At 39.1% G+C, this 22,853-nt stretch overlaps 1 protein-coding gene across 1 annotated transcript in view; it reads right to left on the bottom strand.

Moving 5' to 3' along the window:
- SH2D4B (SH2 domain containing 4B) overlaps positions 1-22,853 on the bottom strand; it is a 191,707-nt gene that overhangs the window by 95,923 nt on the left and 72,931 nt on the right. The window contains exon 6 of the mRNA XM_036737088.1: positions 10,626-10,773. Within this exon, the coding sequence (XP_036592983.1) occupies positions 10,626-10,773 (148 nt within the window). The remainder of the gene's footprint in view (positions 1-10,625; positions 10,774-22,853) is intronic.

Genomic DNA, 22,853 nt, shown 5'->3' with positions numbered 1-22,853 from the left:
AGTTTCCTCATCTGTAAAATGAGCTGGAGAAGGAAATGGAAGGCCACCCTAGTCTCTTTGCCAAGAAAACCCCAAAATGGGTTCACAAGAGTTAGACGTGACTGATACAATCGAACAACAACAACAGTCTTCTATTACCTGTTCAGTGGTAACTGAACTTCTAAAGGTGTATCTAACTAGTGGTTGAAGAAGGTAGTATTTTTTTGGCACTTCAAATAAATAAACCCAAGCAATGTTCATGCGTACGTATCATCCAGGAGGCATTGTTGTTACTCCTGCAAATTTGAGGGTGATAAGAGAGTCAGGTTTCCATCTCATGGAATTTTTGCAAATAATAGCATTGAACTTTAACAAAGACGACATGGAAGACACCGATCTGTAGCCATGCTCATGTGCTGAACAAGAAGCCCGTTAAAAGTCCTACATCTTTTTCAGACTACCTGTCCCCTAGAATACCACTATGGGACAGCTAGGTGGCACAGTGGACAGAGTGACAGGTCAGGAGTCAGGAAGACCCAAGTTCAAATCCAGCCTCAGACACTTAGCTAGCTGTGTGACCCTGGGCCAGTTGCTTAACCCTATTCGTCTCAGTTTCCTCGTCTGTAAAATGAGCTGAAGAAGGAAAGGGCAAACCACTCTGGTATCTTTGATGAGAAAACCCTAAATGGGGTCATGAAGAGTTGATCAGGCCTGAAAAATGACTGAAGAACAAAAGGATAGCACTCTCATCAGATATATATCCAATTGTTTGGTGGGTTTTTTGTTTGCCTGTTTATTTTTTCATCCAAGTGTCAGTATTAGTTGTATTACATTATTGGCTCCTTACAACAGCCCTGTGAGATATGTAGGGCACGCATTATTATCCCCACTTTATAGATGAGAAAACTAAGGAGCAGAGAAGTAAAATGATTTATCCTGGATCACACAGCTTGTAAGGATCATAGCTGGGACTCAAATCTGGGTCTTCCAACTACAGGTCTAGAGTTCTTTTTCCTACTATTTGGCTAAATTATTAGGAAGTTAATTAAGGAGCCTAATCACCTCCTCGCTAACAGTTTTAGGAGTCCTCATATCACTTTTGAATGGTTGCCAGTTTCCTCTGAAATTCTGATCAGCCAGGGACTGCTTACAGGCTCCTACTGCTGCCACAGAGCAACCACAAATTTACTCATTTGCACAGCAAAATTTCTTTGAGAAGCAAAGGAATGAGCAGGGCAAACATTGTGACTTTATAAGCATAAAAGGCTACATTTAAAGCAATGATTCATCTCATTTACATAGGCTGATGATCTTTCTTTCTCCAGAATTTCCCCTTTTAATTCACTTTCCTTTTTACAATCTCCCAACACATTCCATTACCAAAAAAATTAATTTAATGTAAAATCAAGCATTTTGATTCATTTTTCATATACCTCTGTAGTTCAGTTGTCACAGGTTCTAAGTCAACATTGTTCCTTTCAGGAGCACCATGTGACACATTTATACCAGCCATCACCAGCCTGTAAGGCTCTTCCTTCTCAATGCTGCCTCTCAAAATCCTGATCTTCCTTTAGGAAGTTCCATCTTATCAGTGATTATGCCTGATCTTCCTCCCCACTCCAGGTTATTAGTGTTCTTTTACTCTTAATTACCTTATACTCAATTTATCTGTGCACAGGGTCATCTCTACTTCTACAGAGTGGAAACTCCCTGAGGGCAAGCATTGTTTCAATTTTGTCTTTGTACCTTCAGCATCTAGTCTAGTGTCTTGAATATAGTATGTACTTAATAAATGTGTGTTGAATGCAATGGAAAAAATTAAATTCATACACTATAATTATAATGTATAACCTTAATCCCAAAGCAGACATAGGAAGAATGTACTTCCCTCCCCTATTTGTAGAGATGTAAGACTATTGCTATAAAATACTGCACATAATGATTAACCTAATACGTTGCCTAATTTTTCTGAATTTTTCCCTCCTTTTTTTATTATTTGACATGAGATGGTTCTGGATGGGCAAAGGGAAAGGATGTTTTAGGAAATGAAAGTAGTATAAAAAACTATATTAATAATTTTTTAAATTAAATGATGTTTTGAATGACTATTAAAATTCCATATTTAGAAACAGCCTTCTTTGAGAAAGGAATTGGTAAGACTTCATTAGGAAAAAAATGTTCATCTATCAAATCACAGTGGATCAGATTTTAAATTGATGCAGTTTGAAACTTCTCTGGGTGAATGGATCATGCCTCTAGCTCAAACTGCCCCTATCCTGCCAAACCATTCACAGCTGGTAAACTGGTAAATTAAATTCACTCTCAGCATCTCCTGGAGACCTAGGACCAATTCTGCTGTTCAGAGTGAATAGTTAACTCCATATTCAAATGATCCCACATGGGATAAATTCCTCTTTGTTTTTTTTTAACTTAGAGAATTTAATTTGGGGTTTTATCAAGAAATTCTGCTACCTAGGCACCATATCGGATTAATGCACCATTGTATCCTTCAAATTAAATTAATTTGGTGCAGAATAGCTCAGTCGAGTGTGAATGGCAGGTTCCTGAGTTCAGCTAATCTGTCTTTAAGAAACCCTAAATGAAAAGAATAAAAACATAAGACTGGAATCATTGCATATTTTCTCTCTTTTAGAGTGGTTTTCCATTTTCTATTATCACAGTACATTAATTAGCAAAACTGTAGCCTATAAGCTGGATAATTTCAATTCTTTATACCCGCAAATTCACTGACTAGACCATCATATTTCTTATTTTTTTTCCTTTTTTCTACTTTAATATTTTAAAAAGAGAAGTAAGTAAAATTAAATAAGTAAGTAAGGAGGTTTGGGGAAAGAAATTGACCTCTCTGGGGTTTATTTTCCTCATCTGTAGGATGAAGGGATTCAGTTAAAGGTTATCTAAAGTTCCTTCCAGCTCAAATAGTCTATGAATCTATGAAAACATCCTGACAGATCCACATGTAGTTACTTTTCACCTCCAGTGCAGATCCCCCTAATATTCTAAGGGTTGTGTCATGTATTTCCCCTTTTGACTATTAGACATTTTCCTTTTTATAAAACATGTAAAATATACTGTCTTTTGTTAGATCTGATGAGCCTATTATGTACAAGGTACTGTGGCAGGTAGAAGAACAAAAGTGAACAGGAGCCCTTGACCTCAAGAAGCTTACCTTCTACTGAGGATTCACAAGTAAATATAAGATAATTTGAGGGAGGAAAGAGGAACGATAATTGGGAGAAAAAGGAAAGAATTCCTGTGGGAGGTGGTAAATAAAGTGAGTCTTGAAGAAATTCTAAGGATTCCAAGAAGTGGAGTTAAGGAAGGAAGATCTCCTGTACAAAAGTTCAGAGGTGGGAGATACAGTAGAATGCCAAATTCAGGGAACAGCAAGTAAGTCAGTTTAGCTAGAACGTTGATTGAATGCACAAAAGAGAATCTGGAAAGGTTGGCTTTTACATGCCAAGTACATGATGGCATGCCTGTTAGATAAAAGAGGGATTGGCAGAGTCTCAGGTCCCAATGGTTATGCTTCAGGAAAATTATTTCACTTACTGGGTAGATAATGTATTGGAGAGAAAGAGATTGGAGGCTGGGAAACCAATTAAGAGTGTATTTCAATAGTCCAAGGTGATGAGAGCCTGAACTAGGGCAATGACCTTGCTCATGGAGAAAAAGGGGATGAATTGGATAGATGTGATAGAGGTCAAATTGACAAGACTTCATGATTGATTAGATAGGAGAGGATTAGGGAGAAGGAATAATTGAAGATGACTCCAAGGTGTGAACCTAGGTGACTAGAAGGATGTTAATACCTTCGACAACAACAGGGAAGTTTGGAGGGTGAGTAAGACGTAGAATGTGTAGAGTTTGAAGTATTGCTGGAACAATCCAGGTGCAAATGTCCAACAAGCAGTTAATAATGAAAAACTGGGAGTCAGGAAAAATATTAGGCTGGATATATCAATCTGGGAGGTGTTGGCTAGAGATGACTTTGAACCTGTGTAGTTGATGAAATCACCAATAGACTGTAAAGAAACAGTGGAGAACCCAGGACAGAGATCTGAGGAATGTCCACAGCTAGGATGGGAAATAGAAAGTATTTTAGCAAAGGAGACTAAGAAGAGGTAGGAAGAAAACCAGGAAAGGCAGTGTCATGCAAACTAAGGGGAAGAAAAAGTCTGAAGAGATGGTCAAAATTGTCAAAAGCTGAAGAAGAGTCAAGAAGGATAAGGAATGAAAAAACACTACTAGATTCATGAGTTTGGATATGGTTGGTAACCTTAGAGATAATGGTTTCTGTCAGAAAGCCAGAGGTAAATGGGTTTAGAAAGGAGAGGAGGTGAGAATAGTAAGTTTAGATGACTTTTTCTAGGAGTTTGGAAGTGGAAAAAAAAGATACAGGATGTCATCTTGAGGGTGATTGAAGCAGACACCACCTTAAAGATCTCCCATCTTCTTCCTCCCCTCCCCACATCGATACTAGAGATAATTTTAAATATTTTTTCTTTCCCAATATTCATAGACAATATTGGAAGAAGATAACAAGAATTTTGTAAAAATCTATCAGAAAATATTCTCAGAAGGGCTGTTGTAACACAAAATGCATCAACACTTAGATTCTAACTTTCACAGGATTTGAAGTTCATGGAAAAGCAGCTACCGTCAAGTAATTGTTCAGTTCATCACAAGCTATGACTTATTGAGTAAGATATGTGCTCATTAACCTTAAAACTCAACCAATAAGAATAGCTCACATCTATATCACATTTTAAAGTCTGCAAAGAAGCACCTTCCCTGCACACAACTTTGTAAGAGGAAAGGCAAGTATTAATTGAACCAACCCTGTGATTTCATCAACAATAGTCAGTCAATAAATATTTGTGAAGGGCATTCACAACATTCCAGGCATTGTGCTAAGAACTAGGGATACAAAGAAAAGCAAAAGACCAGCGAGCTCCTGGTCTCAAGAATGGCATGTAAACAATTATATACAAACAAATGATATACAAAATAAATTGGAGGTAATCAACATAAAGAAAGCATTAGCACCAAGAGGAGTTGGGAAAGGCTTCTTATGAAAGGTAAAATTTTAGGTGGGACCTGAAGGAAGCCAGAAGGCAAAGATGAAAAGGGGGGTAAAATCCAGACATGGATTTGCTTGGCAAGAAAAAGGTCCACCTCTTCATGTGACATGGGATGAAGGAAGAGATGATTGCAAATGACATCTGAATGGCATGAGATAAGGAGGAGGAAGAAGAGGGGGTTCTGCGCATATTGCCATTTTTTCAGTGAAATATGGAGCAAGGTTCGCAACTGAAAGGGGAAGGGGAAAGGGTACCATTGAAGATTTGAGGAAAAGATGACAAGGTTTGGAAAAATTATTGTGGTGAGTGGGATAGCAAGTCAATCAGGAAGGTGCAAAAGGATTGCCCTGTTGCAACAGTAGCCAGTTGGGATTATTTAACATAAATTTGGAGAGGATCTAGTAAGATGTTTCATGATTTTTCTCTGGTTCTATAACTTAATGTCTTAGAGAGCTGCTTAGGTTGTACAGAGGTCAAATAACTTGCCCTGGGTCACACAGCCAGTAAGGGTCAGAGGTATGACTTGAACCTAGGTCTTCTACCTCAAAAGCCAAATCTCTATCTATTTTGTCATGCTGCCTCTTCACAAGTATTATTCATCCCCATTATATAGATAAGGAAACTGAGGCCCAAAGTGGTTGCAATTTTCTCAGAATCACACAGATAGTAAGTATCAGAGCCAGAATTCAAACCCAGATCTCTTGATGTCTAGTCCATTGTTCTTTCTATGCTCTATGCTGCACATTGATGGTATGAGGTTTTGTAGTGTAGTCTCAGACTATGACTGGAAAGGATTGGTAAGAATTTATACTTTTGTTGGTGAAAGTCCTGTCCATAGCCTTCAAGAGAGAATGAAATGGACCACATGTCTAGCTCCTACTCTTCTGCTTCTCCAGTAAAGCCTTCCTTCCTTGAGGATCCATGATGGGATAAAGGCCATCTTGGGTTCTTAAGACCCCAATGGAGCACATGTTCCCACAGATCCTATCTAACCAGAAAGGCTTCAAGTATGGGCTACCAACATATTGTATGGCCATAATCCAATGACTAGCATAGCTAATACTGATGGAATCTCTTGAATTCCATCAACAAATAGATGGCCACGAACTAAAAAATAATCTCCCACTAAAGTAGTTTCTAAAATCATCTACTGATTTGTAGAGGGCTTACACCTACATCACTAGAGGGCCTACTTATCCTAATGAAATCATGGCTCTTCGAAGTTGAAACAAAATGCTCCTATGAGAAACAAAATCCCATTTTTAACATTTAATTCATAACTTCATTATAATTGAGGCATAGGGATTCCAGCTTAATGGCATATTATTATGAACAGAGTTTACTATATATACCAGGCATAATCATGAATTTTTAAAGGATTAAATCACAGTTAGTCCCAACTTACCAATAGTCTGTGTTCCTAATCTATAAATGGTGGTTGTTTCACAAGCCAATTCAGAAAAATTCATAAAAGCCTACTTAATCCATGATGTCAAGTCATTATACCAACATCCATCTATTGTTGTAGTTGTTCAGTCATTTCAGTCGTGTCTGACTCTTCATGGCCCCATTTGGAGTTTTCTGGCAGAGATACTGGAGTGGTTTGCCATTTCCTTCTCCAGCTCACTTTACAGATGAGGAAACCGAGGAAAAAAGGGTTAAACAACTTGCCCAGGATCACACAGCTTGTTAATGTCTGAGATCAGATTGAACTCAGGTCTTCCTGATCACAGACCCAGCAGTCTACCCACTGCACCACCTAGCTGCCCCTAATGCATTTATTAGACACTTACTATGTGCCCAGCACCACACTAAGCACTAGAGATACAAAAAGGAGGAAAGGGTAGTAGCTGGTCTTAATGGGGAAGATAACATGCAAACAATTATGTACAAAGAAGTCATATACAGGATAAATTGGCAATAACCTCAGGGGGAAGGCACTAACATTGAGGGACTTTAACAGAGAATTGAAACCAGAAGGCAGAGGTGAGGAAGGAGGAAGTTTCAGGCATGGGCACAGCCAGTGCAAACGTACAGAGTCAGGAGATAGAGTATCAGGTGTAAGGAACAGCAAGGCTATCAGTGTCACTGGATGGCAGAGTCCATGGAAGGGAGTAAAGTCTTCCAGTAAAGAAAGTTGGAAATGTAGGTAAGGACTGGGTTATGAAGGCCTTTGAATGCCAAGAGAGAATATTATATTTGATCCTGGAAGTAATAGGGAACCAGTTTAATGAATAAGAGAGTGAAATGATCAGATCTGCACTTTAGGAAGATCGATTTGACAGCTTAGTGGAGGACAGACTGTGGTGACAAGAGACACGAGGCAGGGATAACGACCAGAATTCTACTGCAATAGTCCAGGAGTGAAGTAATGAGGGCCTAAGCCAGAGTGATGCCACTATCAGAGGAAATAAGGCGATGCAGACAAAAGTTGATATGAAGGTAGACACTGCAGGACTTGGTAATTGATTGTATTTAATAGCATGAACATGAGTTCTGGGTCCTCTGAACTGACAGCCATAGGATCAAGTTTTAGAATTGTAAGGACTTTGAGTCCATCTAGTTGAACCATCTAATTTTGAGGACACTGAAGCCCAAAGAAGTTAAAATGATTTGTTTAAGATCATCCAAGCAGTACGTTTCAAAGTCAGGATTCGAACCTAGGTTCCTCTTACTGCGAACTCACTGTTCTTTCCTCTGGACCATTCAGACAAGCTTTCCCTACCCCTCACTATTCCCTACATCCCAATATTAAATACATTCTGGGTCCTCCATTTCCCAGCTCAACCACCCATCCCTTCAGTGTGGCTGATTTTAGCTAGATGTTAGAAGGACAATAATCCAGGTAGACCAATTTAGCTCTCAATTTACTTACCTTTTTAAAGATGGTGCTGGTTAACTAAAATGAAGCCCAGCCTGCTTTCCACTAGCCAGCCAGCCCTGCCTGGGGATCTATCTCTAGGATCAGACTCTTTAAATATTTCTAATTTTTAGAGTTTCATTTCTGAATCCACCCCTTCTCCTATGGCTCTCATGGCAGCAAGAACTCTAGCACTGAATGGTGGTAGCAGGAGAATAACTATTTGCAAGTCATAGATTGCTTGTCCAATAAAATACAGGTAGCTCTAAAATGATATTGAGTAGAACTGAATCTTTCCTTGATGATTCAGGACTCTGCACATCAGGACTTGGTCATGCCTGAGGGTCATCATTTTTGCTAGAACTAGCAAAAAAAATCTGTTTAAGTTTTCAGTTGTTTCAGATTCTAGATAAATGGGAGTTAATACCGCTAGTTTTATTGGCTATGTTGCTATGGATGTTGTAATAATATTTGATGTTAATTAGGATTTGATAATAATAGGTTAGGAATATTTTGAAATTCTTAAGGCAAGAGAATTCTATTACAGTATCATTTACTGCAGAAAGGAATCAGTTTAGTCCTATAGAAAAACAAAGGAATGGATTAAGTGACCTTTGGAGACCCTTTCCTACAAAATGATTTCTTGATTTCAAATACTTTTAATAGAGAAATTTTGCCAATCTCATTCTCAGCAGGTTCCTTAGGGGCACAAATAGAAACGATTTTTGAAAGTTAAGGCATCCTCACCCTGAGACCTATTACTACTGTTGCAACTGCTGCCTGCCAGGATGATCTGAGTGTAGCTCCAGGCTCATTTGGCCTCTCTCAGCCTCAGTGTCCTCATCTGAAAACGGGCATAATAATAGCACCTATTTCACAGTGCTGTTGTGAAGATCCTCTATGTAAAGGGCTTTGTAAACCTTCAAATACTACATAAATGTTAGTAGGCATGTTTTCCTTTTCCACCAAGTTTTAAAGTTAGACTGAGAAATGCCATTGCTCTGAAACTTATGATTATGACCTTGGGAAAAGCTATGCCTTAATTCCCTCATCTTTAAAAGGGCTAATACTTGACCTGTTACTTCACAAAGTTCTTGTAGGAAAAGTGCTTTCTGAGCCTGAAAGCACCATAGAAATATGTGCTATTGTTAACAACGAGAATGCCCAAAATTGTTCTTTTAAAAGCTAACACTAAAGATTTTTCCTTAGTGTCCTCACTGTTTTCTCTCCAGTAGTAAGAGGCCATTGAGACGGAGAAAAGAATGTTACACTCAGGAGATGAGCAAAAACTATGATATTTCCTTTTCCCCCCTAGTCTTTTGACTTTTCAGAAATAATTTGTTCTCCTGAAAGAGAATCCAACCTCTGAATCTGGTATCCAATTCTAATGAAAAAAATTGGGGAAAAAATCTTTCTTTATATTTGTTCCAGAGACTTCTGGTTGTTTCATGATTGCTGCCTTGCTAAGTGACACATTGTCACCATGACATAGATAGCAGATATATGATTTAAGATGATTACACCAGGCCATTTTTCTCTAGAGGAAAATACTAGAAGAGGGAGAAGAGACATAGAGACAAATAGTTAAAGTCCTTGTGTAAATCTAAGAGTACATATCCTGGCACCAAAGGAATTCTACCAAAACCCCTGTATTTCATGTTCTCTGACCTATTCATGATTGATTGAGTCAAATCAACAAGCATTTATTAAAAAACTGCTATGTGCCAGACACTGTGTCAAGTGCTAAAGATACAAAGAAAGCTCCAACAGTCCTACCTTCAAGGAGTTCAAAGTCTAATGGGGATGGGAAGGAAAGGAAAACAGAAGACACAGCGTGCAAACAATCATGGATAAACATGATACATACAGGATAAATTGGACATTATCTCAAAGGGAAGGTACTTACAGTAAGAAAAATCAGGAAAGATTTCTTACAGAAAATAGGATTTTAGTTGAGATTGGAAGGAAACCAGGAAAAGCCAAGAGGCAGAAGCAAAAGCAGAGGAGTAAACTCCAAGCATGGGAGACTAAGAGTGACAATACATGGAGCTGGGAGATGGGGTGTCTTATGTGAAGAACACAAAGGAGGCCAGAGTCACTCAATCATAGAGTACAGGGATCGGAGTAAGGTGTAAGCTGACTAGAAAGCTGGGAAGAGAACAGGTTAGGAAGGGCTTCCAAAGCCAGAGGATTGTTTTATTCAGTGGTTACTTGGTTGTCTGTCCAAGCTAGTCTAGTGCCTTTAGAAAAGGCTCAAGCTCTGTTGTTTATTTTAAAATAAAACCACATTTAAAATAAAAGCTCCTTAGGGTTTCAGTCTAAAGTCACTCTGTAGTCTGGATACAGCTGATCACCTGGGCTACTGTCATACAGGTGCCTTCATTTTCCAGGGCCAGACCAGGGCTCAAGAGTGCTGCCGAGGTAAGGGAAAGGGCATGCCTCTTTGGATCCCTTTTGTGGGTGAGTTTCCTCAGTCCTTTCTATGCTATTTGCAAACCCTGTGGCCATATTTGAAGCAGCAGTGACTGTTTCTGTTCGTCATGATTCAGAACCAGACTAACACAGTTAAGGAATCTTAAAGATGGAGACAATGATGAAGTCATTCTATAGAACTAAGAGTTGTCAGCCCCAAATCCCTTTGCTGCTTTCATAGCCAAACTTCAAACGTTAAGACTACTCACACTGCTCTTCCCATTCACGATCCTCTTTCTCACTGGCTTGGTTCTGCTGCTGGGCTTGCTTCAAGGTCCAGTATAACTCTTTGGCTCTCTGCTCTTCCTGAAGGCGAATCTGCATTTCTCCCCTTTTCCTCTCCTCTTCTTCTTTTCTCTAGAATAGGATATTGAGAAGGATGTCAGATACTTTACTAGGGAGGGGAAAATGGGGTCTGTGGGAAGGGGAGGAGGGTAAAGTCTCCATAACGTGAGCTCTGAGGGCCAAGGCATTTTGTCAAAACACCTGCATAACTGTCCAGGCAAACCTACTTCCAGCCGTGTCTGTGCTCCCACTGGCCACAAATCAGCAATGTTCCCAGAAACAAATTCAGCCTGACGAGCTATTCGGCCGGGAAGCCTTGTGGAAAGAATATGATTTGTATCCGTGAACATCTCCCCAGTACTAAGTTGTTCCAGTACAAAATGCTAACAGAAGCAAAACAACAGATTTATTTCCTTTTCAGTGGCCCTAACAAGATTTGATTTAGTTACTAATTTTTTTTTAGAATATAGACTATCTTCCAATTCAAAGATACATTTTCCTTCTTCTTTTAAAGATACATTTTCTAAACAACTTAAAAAGAATCCAAGCAATCTAGGCAAGTCAAGCACTACTCTTTGGAAGTCACATACCCACCACATCTCTTTCAGTAGGTTATGACAATCTAATTCTGTGCAGCCTTTTCACCAAGAGTGACTTCGCTGCTTCAGACTGTATGCAGGTATCCCTGCCCATGATAGCCTATGTAAAATTACCTTATTTAACAGTAAGCAAAAGAATGGGGCTTTTGTTCACTAATTTTCTTTAATCACCAAGAGTAAGATTACATTCCAGAAGCCCAGAAGACCTGGAGAAAACCTATGAGGGGATGCTCTCATACTTTAGAAACACCTCCAAACATAAGTCTTTCCAATCCAATGGAAAATATACCAAGGCCTTTGTTGATTTATGGCAGGTCCATAACGGAGGCAAACTCTAACACAAGGTGAAGGCTATGGTCTGGATCCAAATCTTTATTCAACTTCTGGATAAAGATTAAAAACCCTTCAAGTAGCATTTGAAAATAATGTCTCATCAATAGATAAGTTACATTAGTATTTCAGTTAAAGCAGTATTGTATCTACATTAATCCCTCATTAAGCTACTCCCAGTAATGCTCCAATAATGAATCCACGATGAGTTACTAGAGGTAGATAAATGGTACAAGTCACTATTGATATAGAGATACTCTTGCTTATTTTTTTTATGTATCTATGTGGTGAAATAAATTTTGCATTTAAGAGAGAAATATGTAGGAAAGAATATATAGTTTCTGAAGCAAGTATAGTTTAGTATAAATTAATGAGTTTCTGAAATAAGCACAGGATGCTGGAAAGACCCAAGAGCTTGAAGTCAAAAGAGCTGGATTCTAATACCAGTTCTACTACTAATGACTTGTGTGACCTTAAACAAGTCACTTATCTCTCAGGGCCCCAGGCTCCTCGATGTGATATAGGAGAAATATCACTAGATATGGAATCAGAGGATTTGGATTCAAATCCCAGCTTTGTTACCTACGTGACATTGGTCAAGTCACCTAACCTTTACAACCCTCATCAGTAAAGAGAAAGGGTTGGACTTAATGGCCTCTGAGGTCCCTCCCAATTTTAGATCTATTACTAGATGAGCTCTAAGGTCGCTTCCAGCTCTAACATTCCTTAATTCTGATTATCAATCTCTTTCCACTTAAAAATAGCTATTTAGATACATTAGGAAATAGTCATGCAAGGCCCAGCTCAAGTCTCAGTTCCTCCACAAAACCTTCTCTGACCACCCTGACCCTCACTGAGCACTCAATTAAATTCAATAAGCATTTATTTAATGACTGCTCAATGCAGGGCACTGTGGTAGGAATAAGGCATGCAAAGAAAAGAAATCCTTCCTACAAAAAGCTTACATTCAACCAAGGGGGAAAGTGAGTGACTTTAAAAATCATGGATGAGGGTGTTAGGGGACATTATCTTGTGAGTTTCACAATAAGGCTGTAAGGCAGGTACCTACAATGTCCATTTTACAGATGAGGAAACCAGTCTAGAGAGCTAAAGTAATTTACCTATGGTCACAGAATATAAGTAACAGAGAGGGGATTTGAACTCAGTTCTTTCTGACTTTGAATTCAGAACACTATCCATTACACCATGCTTTCTCACTCCCTCTCTTTCGACATATTGCTCATTTATATAACTTATTAGGCACTTGCTTATGCACTGCTTTGTGATATCTATTGTACTATGGTCTCATTTCGAGGATGCATTCTTATTCAACATTGTGTGTGGGCTTGTATTTGTGTGTCTAATTCCTCCAAAAAGATCATAACCTCCTGTCCCCTGAAGTGCCTTATACCCCACTGAGACATAGAAACTGCTTAATAAATATTTATCGAATTAATTGTTAATTTAATTAACTCAAAAGTAAAAGGTTCAACCACCAATTTCCTCAGGTTTCTGGTGGACACGTGATTCAGATATGAGCAGTTCCAAATAGACTAGTCTGACCCTACACAGGAATGTGAACTTAGGAAAAGACACGGGAAAGAAGGTGTGAAAGTGCCTTAGGAGTCCACTAAATATTATCCATTGGCATGGAGACATTTCTCAAGATCTCCTCTGTCTCTGGCAACTTTGTCTAATTCTCTTGTCTTTTTCTATAAAAATTCCAGAACCTAAAAGAAGTCATCACAGGAATCTTGGAAAGAAGGAATATGAAAACATTATGCTGGCATGCGTGCACCTCATGTGTGTTCCTGGCCCACTTTTCTTTGGAAACTGACCATGCCCAGATGAATATTAAAAAAAGATTTTCATCAATACAGACCTCATAACTTGAACCCTACAGCCTCCAGTTGGCATTCAGAGTCCTTAGCTCTGTTTTAAATTACATCTTTCTGCAATTTGGTGTTGTTCCTTAGAATCCATACACTGGCACAGAAGGGAGGGGAGAAGAAGGTGAATTTTGGAAGCAAAGATGAAGGGGGAGGTTGGCTTATTATCCTCCTGGTAATGGAGCTAAGATTTCCAACTGGACATGCCCCACTTTTTATCAGACCTCCTCAAGAGCCCTTTCATCTCCATATACCTAATAGATCCCCTTAGGAAGCCGATATTTCCTCCACGGTTCTCTGCTTCTTAATAATTGGCCTGTTTTGTTGTTAGGTCTAAGAATTATTTTATGTCCTTAATGAGGAAGGACTAGTTACCAAATGGCTCCAAGATGGTTTTCTGAAAGGCTCTTTAGAGTATATAAGGTACAAACATTATTCTCAGCAAGTATTGATTAATGATCATAAAGTCTTCCCAATGTTTTTGTTCAAGGCTGAGAAAAGATCAAGCCAAGCCTTGACACTGCCCCAGTGACCCATCACTAAAGGGAAGGCCCTCACTCAAACTTTGGCCCAACACCAAGTACATTGGGTAAAAAAAATTAATTTAGAATGACTCTGGCTATTGTGCCTGTATGCAGTAAAACATCTTGCATTCTGTTTCAAGGGTCAGTAGTAATTCAATCAATAATCATATTGAATGCCTATCATGTGCCCTAAATTGTGCTACCATGGGTGGGAAACCTGCTGCCTCAAGGCTACATGTGGCCCTCTAGATCCTCAAGTGCAGCCCTTTGACTAAATCCAAACTTCACAGAACAATCCCCTTAATAAAAGAACTTGTTTCCTAAAACTTGGACTCAGTCAAAAGGCCGCACCCAAGGCTCTAGAAGGCCACAGGTTCCCCACCCCTGGACTAGGCTCTAGGAATAGAATAGAGATCTCCAATTCCATTGGTATAACGAGCTCCCTCTAACAATGCAGGTTAGCACTTTTTTCAGCAACTTAGTCTGTTGTCTGCAGAGGCACACTGAGCAAACTCTCTACTGTCCAAGCCATTAAAATATAACTGGGAAATATTTAACAAAATAAACTAAAATACTATTTTTCTTGTTGTCACTTTTCAGTCATGTCCAACTCTCTGTGACCCAATTTGAGATTTTCTTGGTGAAGATACTGGAGTGGTTTGCCATTTCCTTCTCCAGTTCATTTTACAAATGAGGAAACTGAGGCAAACAGGTCACATAGCTAGTAAGTATCTGAGGCCAGATTTGAACTCACAAATGCGAGTCTTCCTGATCCAGGCCTAGCACTCTATCTACTGAGCCATATAGCTGACACCCCTCTGCCAGCCCCCTAAAAATTCAGTATAACACAGATAATGTTAAAATGTGGTTTTCTAAATCAATATATAGCCCACCAGGATCTGTTTTATTTGAGTTTCACACCCCAACTAGAATACTGAGAGGTTAGATGACTTGTCCCCCAGCCTTAGAGGCAGTACTTGAACGCAAGTCTTCTTGTATTTGAGACTGACTCTCTATTCCCTTTACCATGTTGTCTCTGGGGATACAAAAAGAAAAACTAAATGGTTCCTGACCTCATGGAGCTTATGTTCTACCAGAAGAAACAAACTATGCATTCATAATATATATAGACTATATATGACATAAAATATATAGAAGGTAAATACAAAATAGTTTGAGGGACTCTAGTACCTAGGGTATCATGGGAGTGGTTGCCCTTAAACTGAGCCTTGAAGGGAACTAGGGATTCCAAGAGGCAGAAGTGAGGAAGGCATGTATGTATTCCAGACATGGGAGATAGACAGTGCAGAAGCATGAAGATCAGAGATGATACATAACATACAAGGGGCAGCGAGTGAGCATTTCTGGCTAGTATGTAGAATGTATTCAGAGGTATCTGTAAGAAGCCTAGAAACTGGTGCCAGACTAAGAAAGACTTTATTTGCCAGGAGAATATAACCTTCGGAGGACAAGGGCTCTGCCATTTTAATCTTGAATCAGTGTACAGTGCCTGGCTCATAGTGGCTACTTTATTTTTTTTATTTATTTAGTTTTCAATTTATGGAATAAAATAAGCATTTCTATAACATAGTATAATAAAAAAAGATGATTGCACATGGAACTGCAAATCTACTCTATACAACTTGCTATTTCTTTTAAATATATAATAAAGTTATCATGTAACTTTTTTTCTTTTTTTCTTCCCTTCCTTGCCCTTGAAATGGCTACCATTAGACACAAAGGTGTCTGTGTCTGTGTGTGTGTCTGTGTGTGTGTATGCATGTATATGATGCAAAATCATTCTACACATACTTTTAAAAGTCTTAAATTAAATTAATCAGTCTGGTATTTCTCCACTGATGAAGACTGCAGCCTTTCCATAACTTGGTAGACCATCATTCTGAGTTGCTATAGCTTAAAAATTCATCACCCTATAGCCAGATGGGTATTGAAGCTCTCTGAAATTATTCTCAAGTAATAGAAAAACAGTGAGGACAGGTTCAAACTAGAAACTTTCTAACTTGGTCAGATATTCTACAGAATAACATGTAGGCCATAAACCTGGTTTGGGAGATACATATATGTATATATACACATATACACATAAATACATATATATCCTATTTACACATATTTTTATTTTTTATATCCTATTTATATACATTTGTATTTATTGTATCTATTTATATATACATATAAATCCTATGTATTTTATGCATTTAAAAACATTACTCCAATGATGGGTCCACAGATTTTCCCAGTCTACCAAAAGTGTCCATGACACAAAAAGGTTAAGATTCTCTAATGTAGACTTTGTGCTTTCCTGCCTCAGCTTTAAAGAGCCCAGGATCACATCCATACCTAAGTGAGGCATCAGAGAGGCATTTTAATGGATGCCTTCTGTGGTATACTTTTAAAAAGCAGATTATTTGTTCAAAAAGACTGCGGCAATTTCTCAAGAGCAGGGTGGCACTAGCCCCATGTTGTTCTTCAGAGCTTTTTCTCCTGAGTCAGAACTGGACCAGCTGTGGAATTTGTCCAGTCTGTAGTCTCTCACATTGTTTCCACCTCTTGACCTACAAATTTGCCTTGGTTTGCAAAAAAGAAAGTACAGAGTCAGAACGTCCAACAAAATCAATTTTGTTGCAGGCCTAACAGCTGCCCTTGCTTATCCTTTAGCTCACGATTCTGATCCATGATTCAGAGATGATGATTCCACTGATACCTACGCTTAAGCCCAGTCTACATCTGATAATGACTTCTTGCTATGTTCTAAGGTTCTTCAAAAGATGATCTGATGACCCATCAGGGAAGGGTAGTTTTCCCAATCTGATTTTTCTGCAGCCAGTATGTCTAGAAGAGAAAGATCTAGAAATTCTCACTAGTAGTTCACTTGTGAAATTGTTATCTCCTCCATATAAGGGAAGCGTGTATGGAGTACATACCCAAGTGTCAAATTCTTTAAGGGAATTGTCTTCTCTCACCTTGCATTCTCTCCCTATATTCCCTAGGGACTTATGTATGAATTGGATGTTGATCTTAAGTAAAGCTGGAAAGTTATGTTGGACCCAGACTGCAAAGGGCTTTGAATGCCATACTAAAGAATGTGTATTTTACCCTAGAGATAATAGAGAGCCACTGAAGATTCTTGAGCAAGAAAGTGACATATAGAAAGACGGAAAGGACTAGTAATTTAGAAAGATTTCTTTAGCAAACATGCGAAGATATCACAACATTTTATTTCTCCCAACATTCAGCATATATCATATTCTTCACATAAACATTTTCCCAGGCCTCAAATGAGCCACATCACACACTATCTTCCAGGCCTTTCCCCTACCTTTGCACTTTAAAATGGTCTGTTCTCTACCTTTGGTTTCCTAGTGCATGTTGGTGTAGAAGAGTGGGTTCTGTTACAAGAACCTGAAAGACAGACCTTTCCGAGGGGCAGAATCAATGCACTGAGGAGAGGGAAAAGACCATGAGCATGATGCAACATGAGCTTATCACTAAGCTGTGATGGAGGACCGGAAGAAAGACTAAAAACTTTGTTACCGGGCACAGTCAAAGATAAAGATCATTTCTTTAAGTGAATTGTCATCTTCTAGGTGGATTGGTTGTTGTCAGTGCAGCTAGGTGATGCAGCAGACAGACTGCCGGGCCTGAAGTCAGGAAGACCCTTATTGAGTTCAAATCTGGCCTCAGACACTTACTAATTGTGTGACGCTAGGCAAATCACTTAACCTTGTTTTCCTCAGTTTCCTCATCCGTAAAAAATGGGCTGAAGAAGGAAGTAGCAAACCCTTCCAGCATCTCTGCCAAGAAAACCCCAAAAGGGATCATAAAAAGTCAGACACAACTGAAAACAACTGAACGACAGACTGGATAAAGAGTTTGTTTATTTTGAAAATTCTCTTATTGGGAGAAGAGGAAATTCGGTGGGATACCTGAATTATTCAGAGGACTTCCTCAGGCCTGTTTCTCATACCCTAAGATGGTCAATCTGCTGGAGTATATTTAAAAGATAAAGGGTAAAAAAAAATGTTTAAAAGCTAAAGGATGGTTGCTCTGCTCTGGGCTGAGCTATCCTTATGGGTGGGTAAGGGTGAATTTACCAATCTAATGGCCCCAGATCATTCTTCATATCTCATTTAATCATCCACCAAGAAACTCAGACCTTACCTGGACATCCTGTTCTCTACCCCTGTACCCATATACACACTCCCCTCCCCCCAACACTATAATTACCCTTTCACTTTCCAGCCCTTGCTCCGGGAATGGTAATCCAATCTGTTTATTCAATCCAATACTGCCATTGTTACTGGAAAGCACATGACAATCTGCTTTAATACTCTGTCAGCAAGCCCTGTGACTCCCCAGAGCAAAATCATCTTTCCTGGTTATTATTCCCATGTGTACACTATCTTCCCATCATCATCATTATCATCATCATCATTATCCTCATCGCCTTTATATTGTGCTTTGATGTTTGCATTGTGTTTTACATGTATTATCTCACATGATCCTCACAACAACCCTGTCAGGTTGTTGCCCTTACCATCTTCATTTTCCAGATGAGAAAATTGAGGCTAAGTGAACTGAGGTTCAGTGATTTGCCCAGAGTCACACAGTTAGTAAATGCCTGTGTCAACTCCTATCTCACTTTTGTATTTGTCTCCCCAGCACCTACACAATCCCTAGCACAGAGGAGGCACTTAAGAAACGTTTCTTCATTCATTCATTTTATTTTGAGAAATTCAAAAGAATCGGAAATAAACTCATTATAACAGAAGAAATCCAGCTGGCCAAGTACTTGAGACAGAATATGCCCTGGTAATGTGATCGGCATAGAAAGGAAGCATATGTAGTATTGTTGTCTAGATAATAGATTCCCATTTCCTTAACTCAGCCAACCAATGTTATTACAGCTGTAATTGTTTTACCCAAGCAGGAGGGAGGCCATCGAGGAACAATTATTATTATTCCTATCAACATGATTATGAAGTATGGTATTACCGATGGCCTTTACTAAAAATGTCACTTTTCTCATTTCTACTAATAATTATTTTTAAAATACAAATATCTTAGCTAACATGAAATGTTTGATTTAATTGGCCTATTCTATTTCCAGGAAAATCCTGAGAAGATGAAGAACTGGATACCTTTTCCATGTGAGTCCAGAAGACCTCACTGGGCCCAGGCCAGCTCTCTTAGCAACTCAGCTAATCTAGTCTGTCTCATCCTGATAACTCATCAGTAACTTCACACCACACACAGCCCACATAGGTCATGCATGCATCTGCCTACTGCCAATGGAAAATATCACTGAGCTGGAGGTGACTCCCTGACAGACGACCAGTAGGGACCAGGGCTCCTGACGTCTCCACGAACTGATGAGAGAAGGCAAAAGTAGGAAGAGCCAATGGAAGGGAGGGCAATTCATGTGCTTAGATGTACAAACAGACTCGGAGTCACCAGACCCATGGCTAGTTGTCTGAGTACCAATTACCTCAGTTGCAGGTACATTTTAAACACACAAGACTAAAAAATGATCACCCAAGATGCATTATTTATCACTTTAAGAGGAAAACAATGCCTAATTCTGAATACTGCCAGGTCTCTGTAACAATACCCATAGCATCTGCTATAAATGTGAATTCGCATTTCCAGGGTAGATTTGCAAAATATAATAAACTCTCTTCCTCCAAGACAAACCAAAATATTTATTCAGATACCAGAAAGCAAAATTTACCACAGTAACAAAAAAAGTCTGTACACATCACCAATCCAGGGAGCACCAATATCTCAAGTGTTCTTTCTGTTAGGCCTCCCCACAAACAGGTTCCCCCAGAAAAATTCCTCCCTCTGCCCACTCACGCTAACTTCTCTCCTTCAGCTCTGCTTTGCTCTCCCTTCTCATTCTTTTTCCCATTGGGCAAGCTCCTCCCACAATGGACTCCATGTGACTCAGGCTGCATGTGACTCAGGCTATATGTGACTCAGGCTCCATGTGACCCAGGCTGCATGTGACTCAGGCTGCATGTGACTCAGGCTATATGTGACTCAGGCTCCATGTGACTCAGGCTGCATGTGACAGCTGTGAGCTGGACCAGAGCTCAAAGCAGGTCACATAAGCCTATTAATGGACAGGGAAGATCTTCCTATTCCATTAACATTACAGTCTCTTATTTGTGATTAAAACCAGATTATCAGAGAAAACTAAAATGACATCCATGAGAGCTGAGGAACAAGGGAAACAGGCGAATTCAACTTTAATGCATCACAGAGGAACATGTAGCTCCTCAGAGCAACAATGATCATAATGATAATGATTGTAATTATAACTGGCAGATAGTTGGTGCAGTGCTAAACTTGGAATCAGGAAGATCTGAGTTCAAATTCTGCCTCAGACATTTACTAGCTATGTAATCCTGAGCAAGTCACTTGACCTTTCTCAGTTTCCTAATATGTATAATGGGGAATAATAATAGCACCTTTCTCCCAGGTACATCTTCATTTGTCCTGAGGATCAAATGAAATAACATACATAAAGTGCTTTATAGCTCAAACTGCTATAAAATGCTAGTTTATTATTACTATTATTATTATTATTATTATTATTATTATTGTATTTCCTTGTCTGTAAAATAGGATAGAATCCAATCCAAGTAACTTTCATTTTTCTCTTTGTAACCTCAGCACCTTGCACAGTGCCTAACACATATCACACTTAATAAATTTGATTAATTAATTCATTAAAATGAAGCAGATAGACCAAATGATTTCTAAGATCCTTTGCTGCTCCAGGGGTCTATGTTTCCCAGTGAGTAAATATGTCACCAGATTTGGAGTTATAGTAGCTTATGAAGAAAGAGGGTACTCTGGTCCATAGCCATAGGAGTGACTTCCTCAATGTACTGTTTGGTCATGGATATAGCCCTATAAATTAATCAATCAATAAACATTTTAAGTGCCTACTTAGTGCCAGGCACCATGCTAAGCACTGTACGTAAGTACCAGTTGTATTTCTCTTGCTGGGGCCTTCTTAAGAAAATGTGATGCTGTTTCAATCTTAGCTACCCTAGCAAATGCTGTATTTCAATATCACACTTTCTGAAAATACTTGCTTCAGCTCCCTTCTCCTTCAACCTCTGAGATCCTCTTCTCCCACTGATGAGTTCTTTTCAGAACCTCCATTTTCAGGAAAGGCCTAAACCAATCATCTTTCATTCTCTAGACTTTGTCACCGTATTATCAGCATGGATACCGCCTTCCCTCCCTTCCGGTTCCCTTTTGTGTGCTAGAGCTACGTGGCTCGATGGACAGGGTGCCAGGCTGAAGTAAAAAAGATATCTTCTTAAGTTCAAATCTGGCCTCGGACACTCTATGTGACCCTGGGCAAGTCATTTAACCCAGTTTGCTTTAGTTTCTTCATTCTGTAATATGAGCTGGGGAAGGAAATGGCAAACCCTGCATCTCTGCCAAGACAACCCCAAATGGGCTCATGAAAAGTTGGACACAACTGAAAAATTACTGAACTAAATTAATATATTAGAATGTAATTCCCTCGAAAGCAGAGACAGTCTTTTTACCTGCATTTATATTTACAGTATATTGCTCAGTACCAGCGCATGATAACTGCTTAATAAATGTTTCTTGACTTGACTTGGTGTCCATTTCCTGGCTGTTGTCATCAGTGAATCAGAACTTTGGCTAAGTCGCAGTTCTACTCTTTGAAAAAAATCTTCCTAAGATATATAACCATTGCCTATCCTCCATCCATGAGTTTGTATGTCACCTCAAGGAGGCTTCTGCCCCATGCAGAAAGTTAAGATTCCAGCGGACACCTTCAATTGTGGCGTGACATTGCTAGTCAACAGGGTTTATTAAGTACTTACTATGTACACTGAAGAGATAAAGAAGAGTGGGAAAAGACCCTACTCACAGGGTCAAAGTCTAATGGAGAAACAACATGTGGATAGATAGATAGATAGATAGATAGATAGATAGATAGATAGAGACATATGGATTTATAACACATACATGTAATTATATGTATATACATGTATATATGTACACATGTATATTGTGTGTACATACATATGCAAAGGATAAATCAGGAATAGTCTCAGAGGGAGGGCAGTAAGATCAAGAAAAACCCAGAAAGTCTTCTGCAAAAGGTAGACCTTTAGCTGAGACTTGAAAGAAGCCAGGGAAGCCAGGAGGAGGAAATGATGAAGGAGAAAAAGAGAGAGCAGAGAATGGAGTGCCCTGCATAAAAAGAACCTATTACCCTGAGAAACGCAAGCTGAAAATGGAAATAACTTCAGTCGATAGAGCACTAGCCTTGGAATCAGAAGACCGGGGTGACCCAGAACAAGTCACTTACCCTCTCTCAGACTCAGTTTCTTCATCTGTAAAATTAGGAATAATAACAGCACCTAGTTCGAAAGAGTGTTGTGATGATGAAATCAGGATAGGCACATATGAGATATATATGTATGGCACATGTAAAGGCTTTGCCAACCTTTAAGCACTGTGGAGATGCTAGGCAGCAGCTAAATAATTAGAATTTACTCACATGTATTTAGTACTTCAGGGTTTACAAAGCACTTTCCTCACAGGAGCACTTTGGGGTAGATAATACAAGTATTCTCATATTACAGAAGAGGAAATGGAAACTTAAAAGACATGAATTGTCCTCTGGGTCGTAAGACTCATGGCTGGGACTAAACCCAAGGCTTCTGGATTCTATAATGTTATTAATAACATTAGCTAGCATTTACATGGTTTGCAAAACACTTTACAAA

This window comes from Trichosurus vulpecula, chromosome 8 (assembly GCF_011100635.1).
Source record: "Trichosurus vulpecula isolate mTriVul1 chromosome 8, mTriVul1.pri, whole genome shotgun sequence".
Classification (NCBI taxonomy): domain Eukaryota; kingdom Metazoa; phylum Chordata; class Mammalia; order Diprotodontia; family Phalangeridae; genus Trichosurus; species Trichosurus vulpecula.
This window is presented reverse-complemented; position numbering and strand designations above follow the sequence as displayed.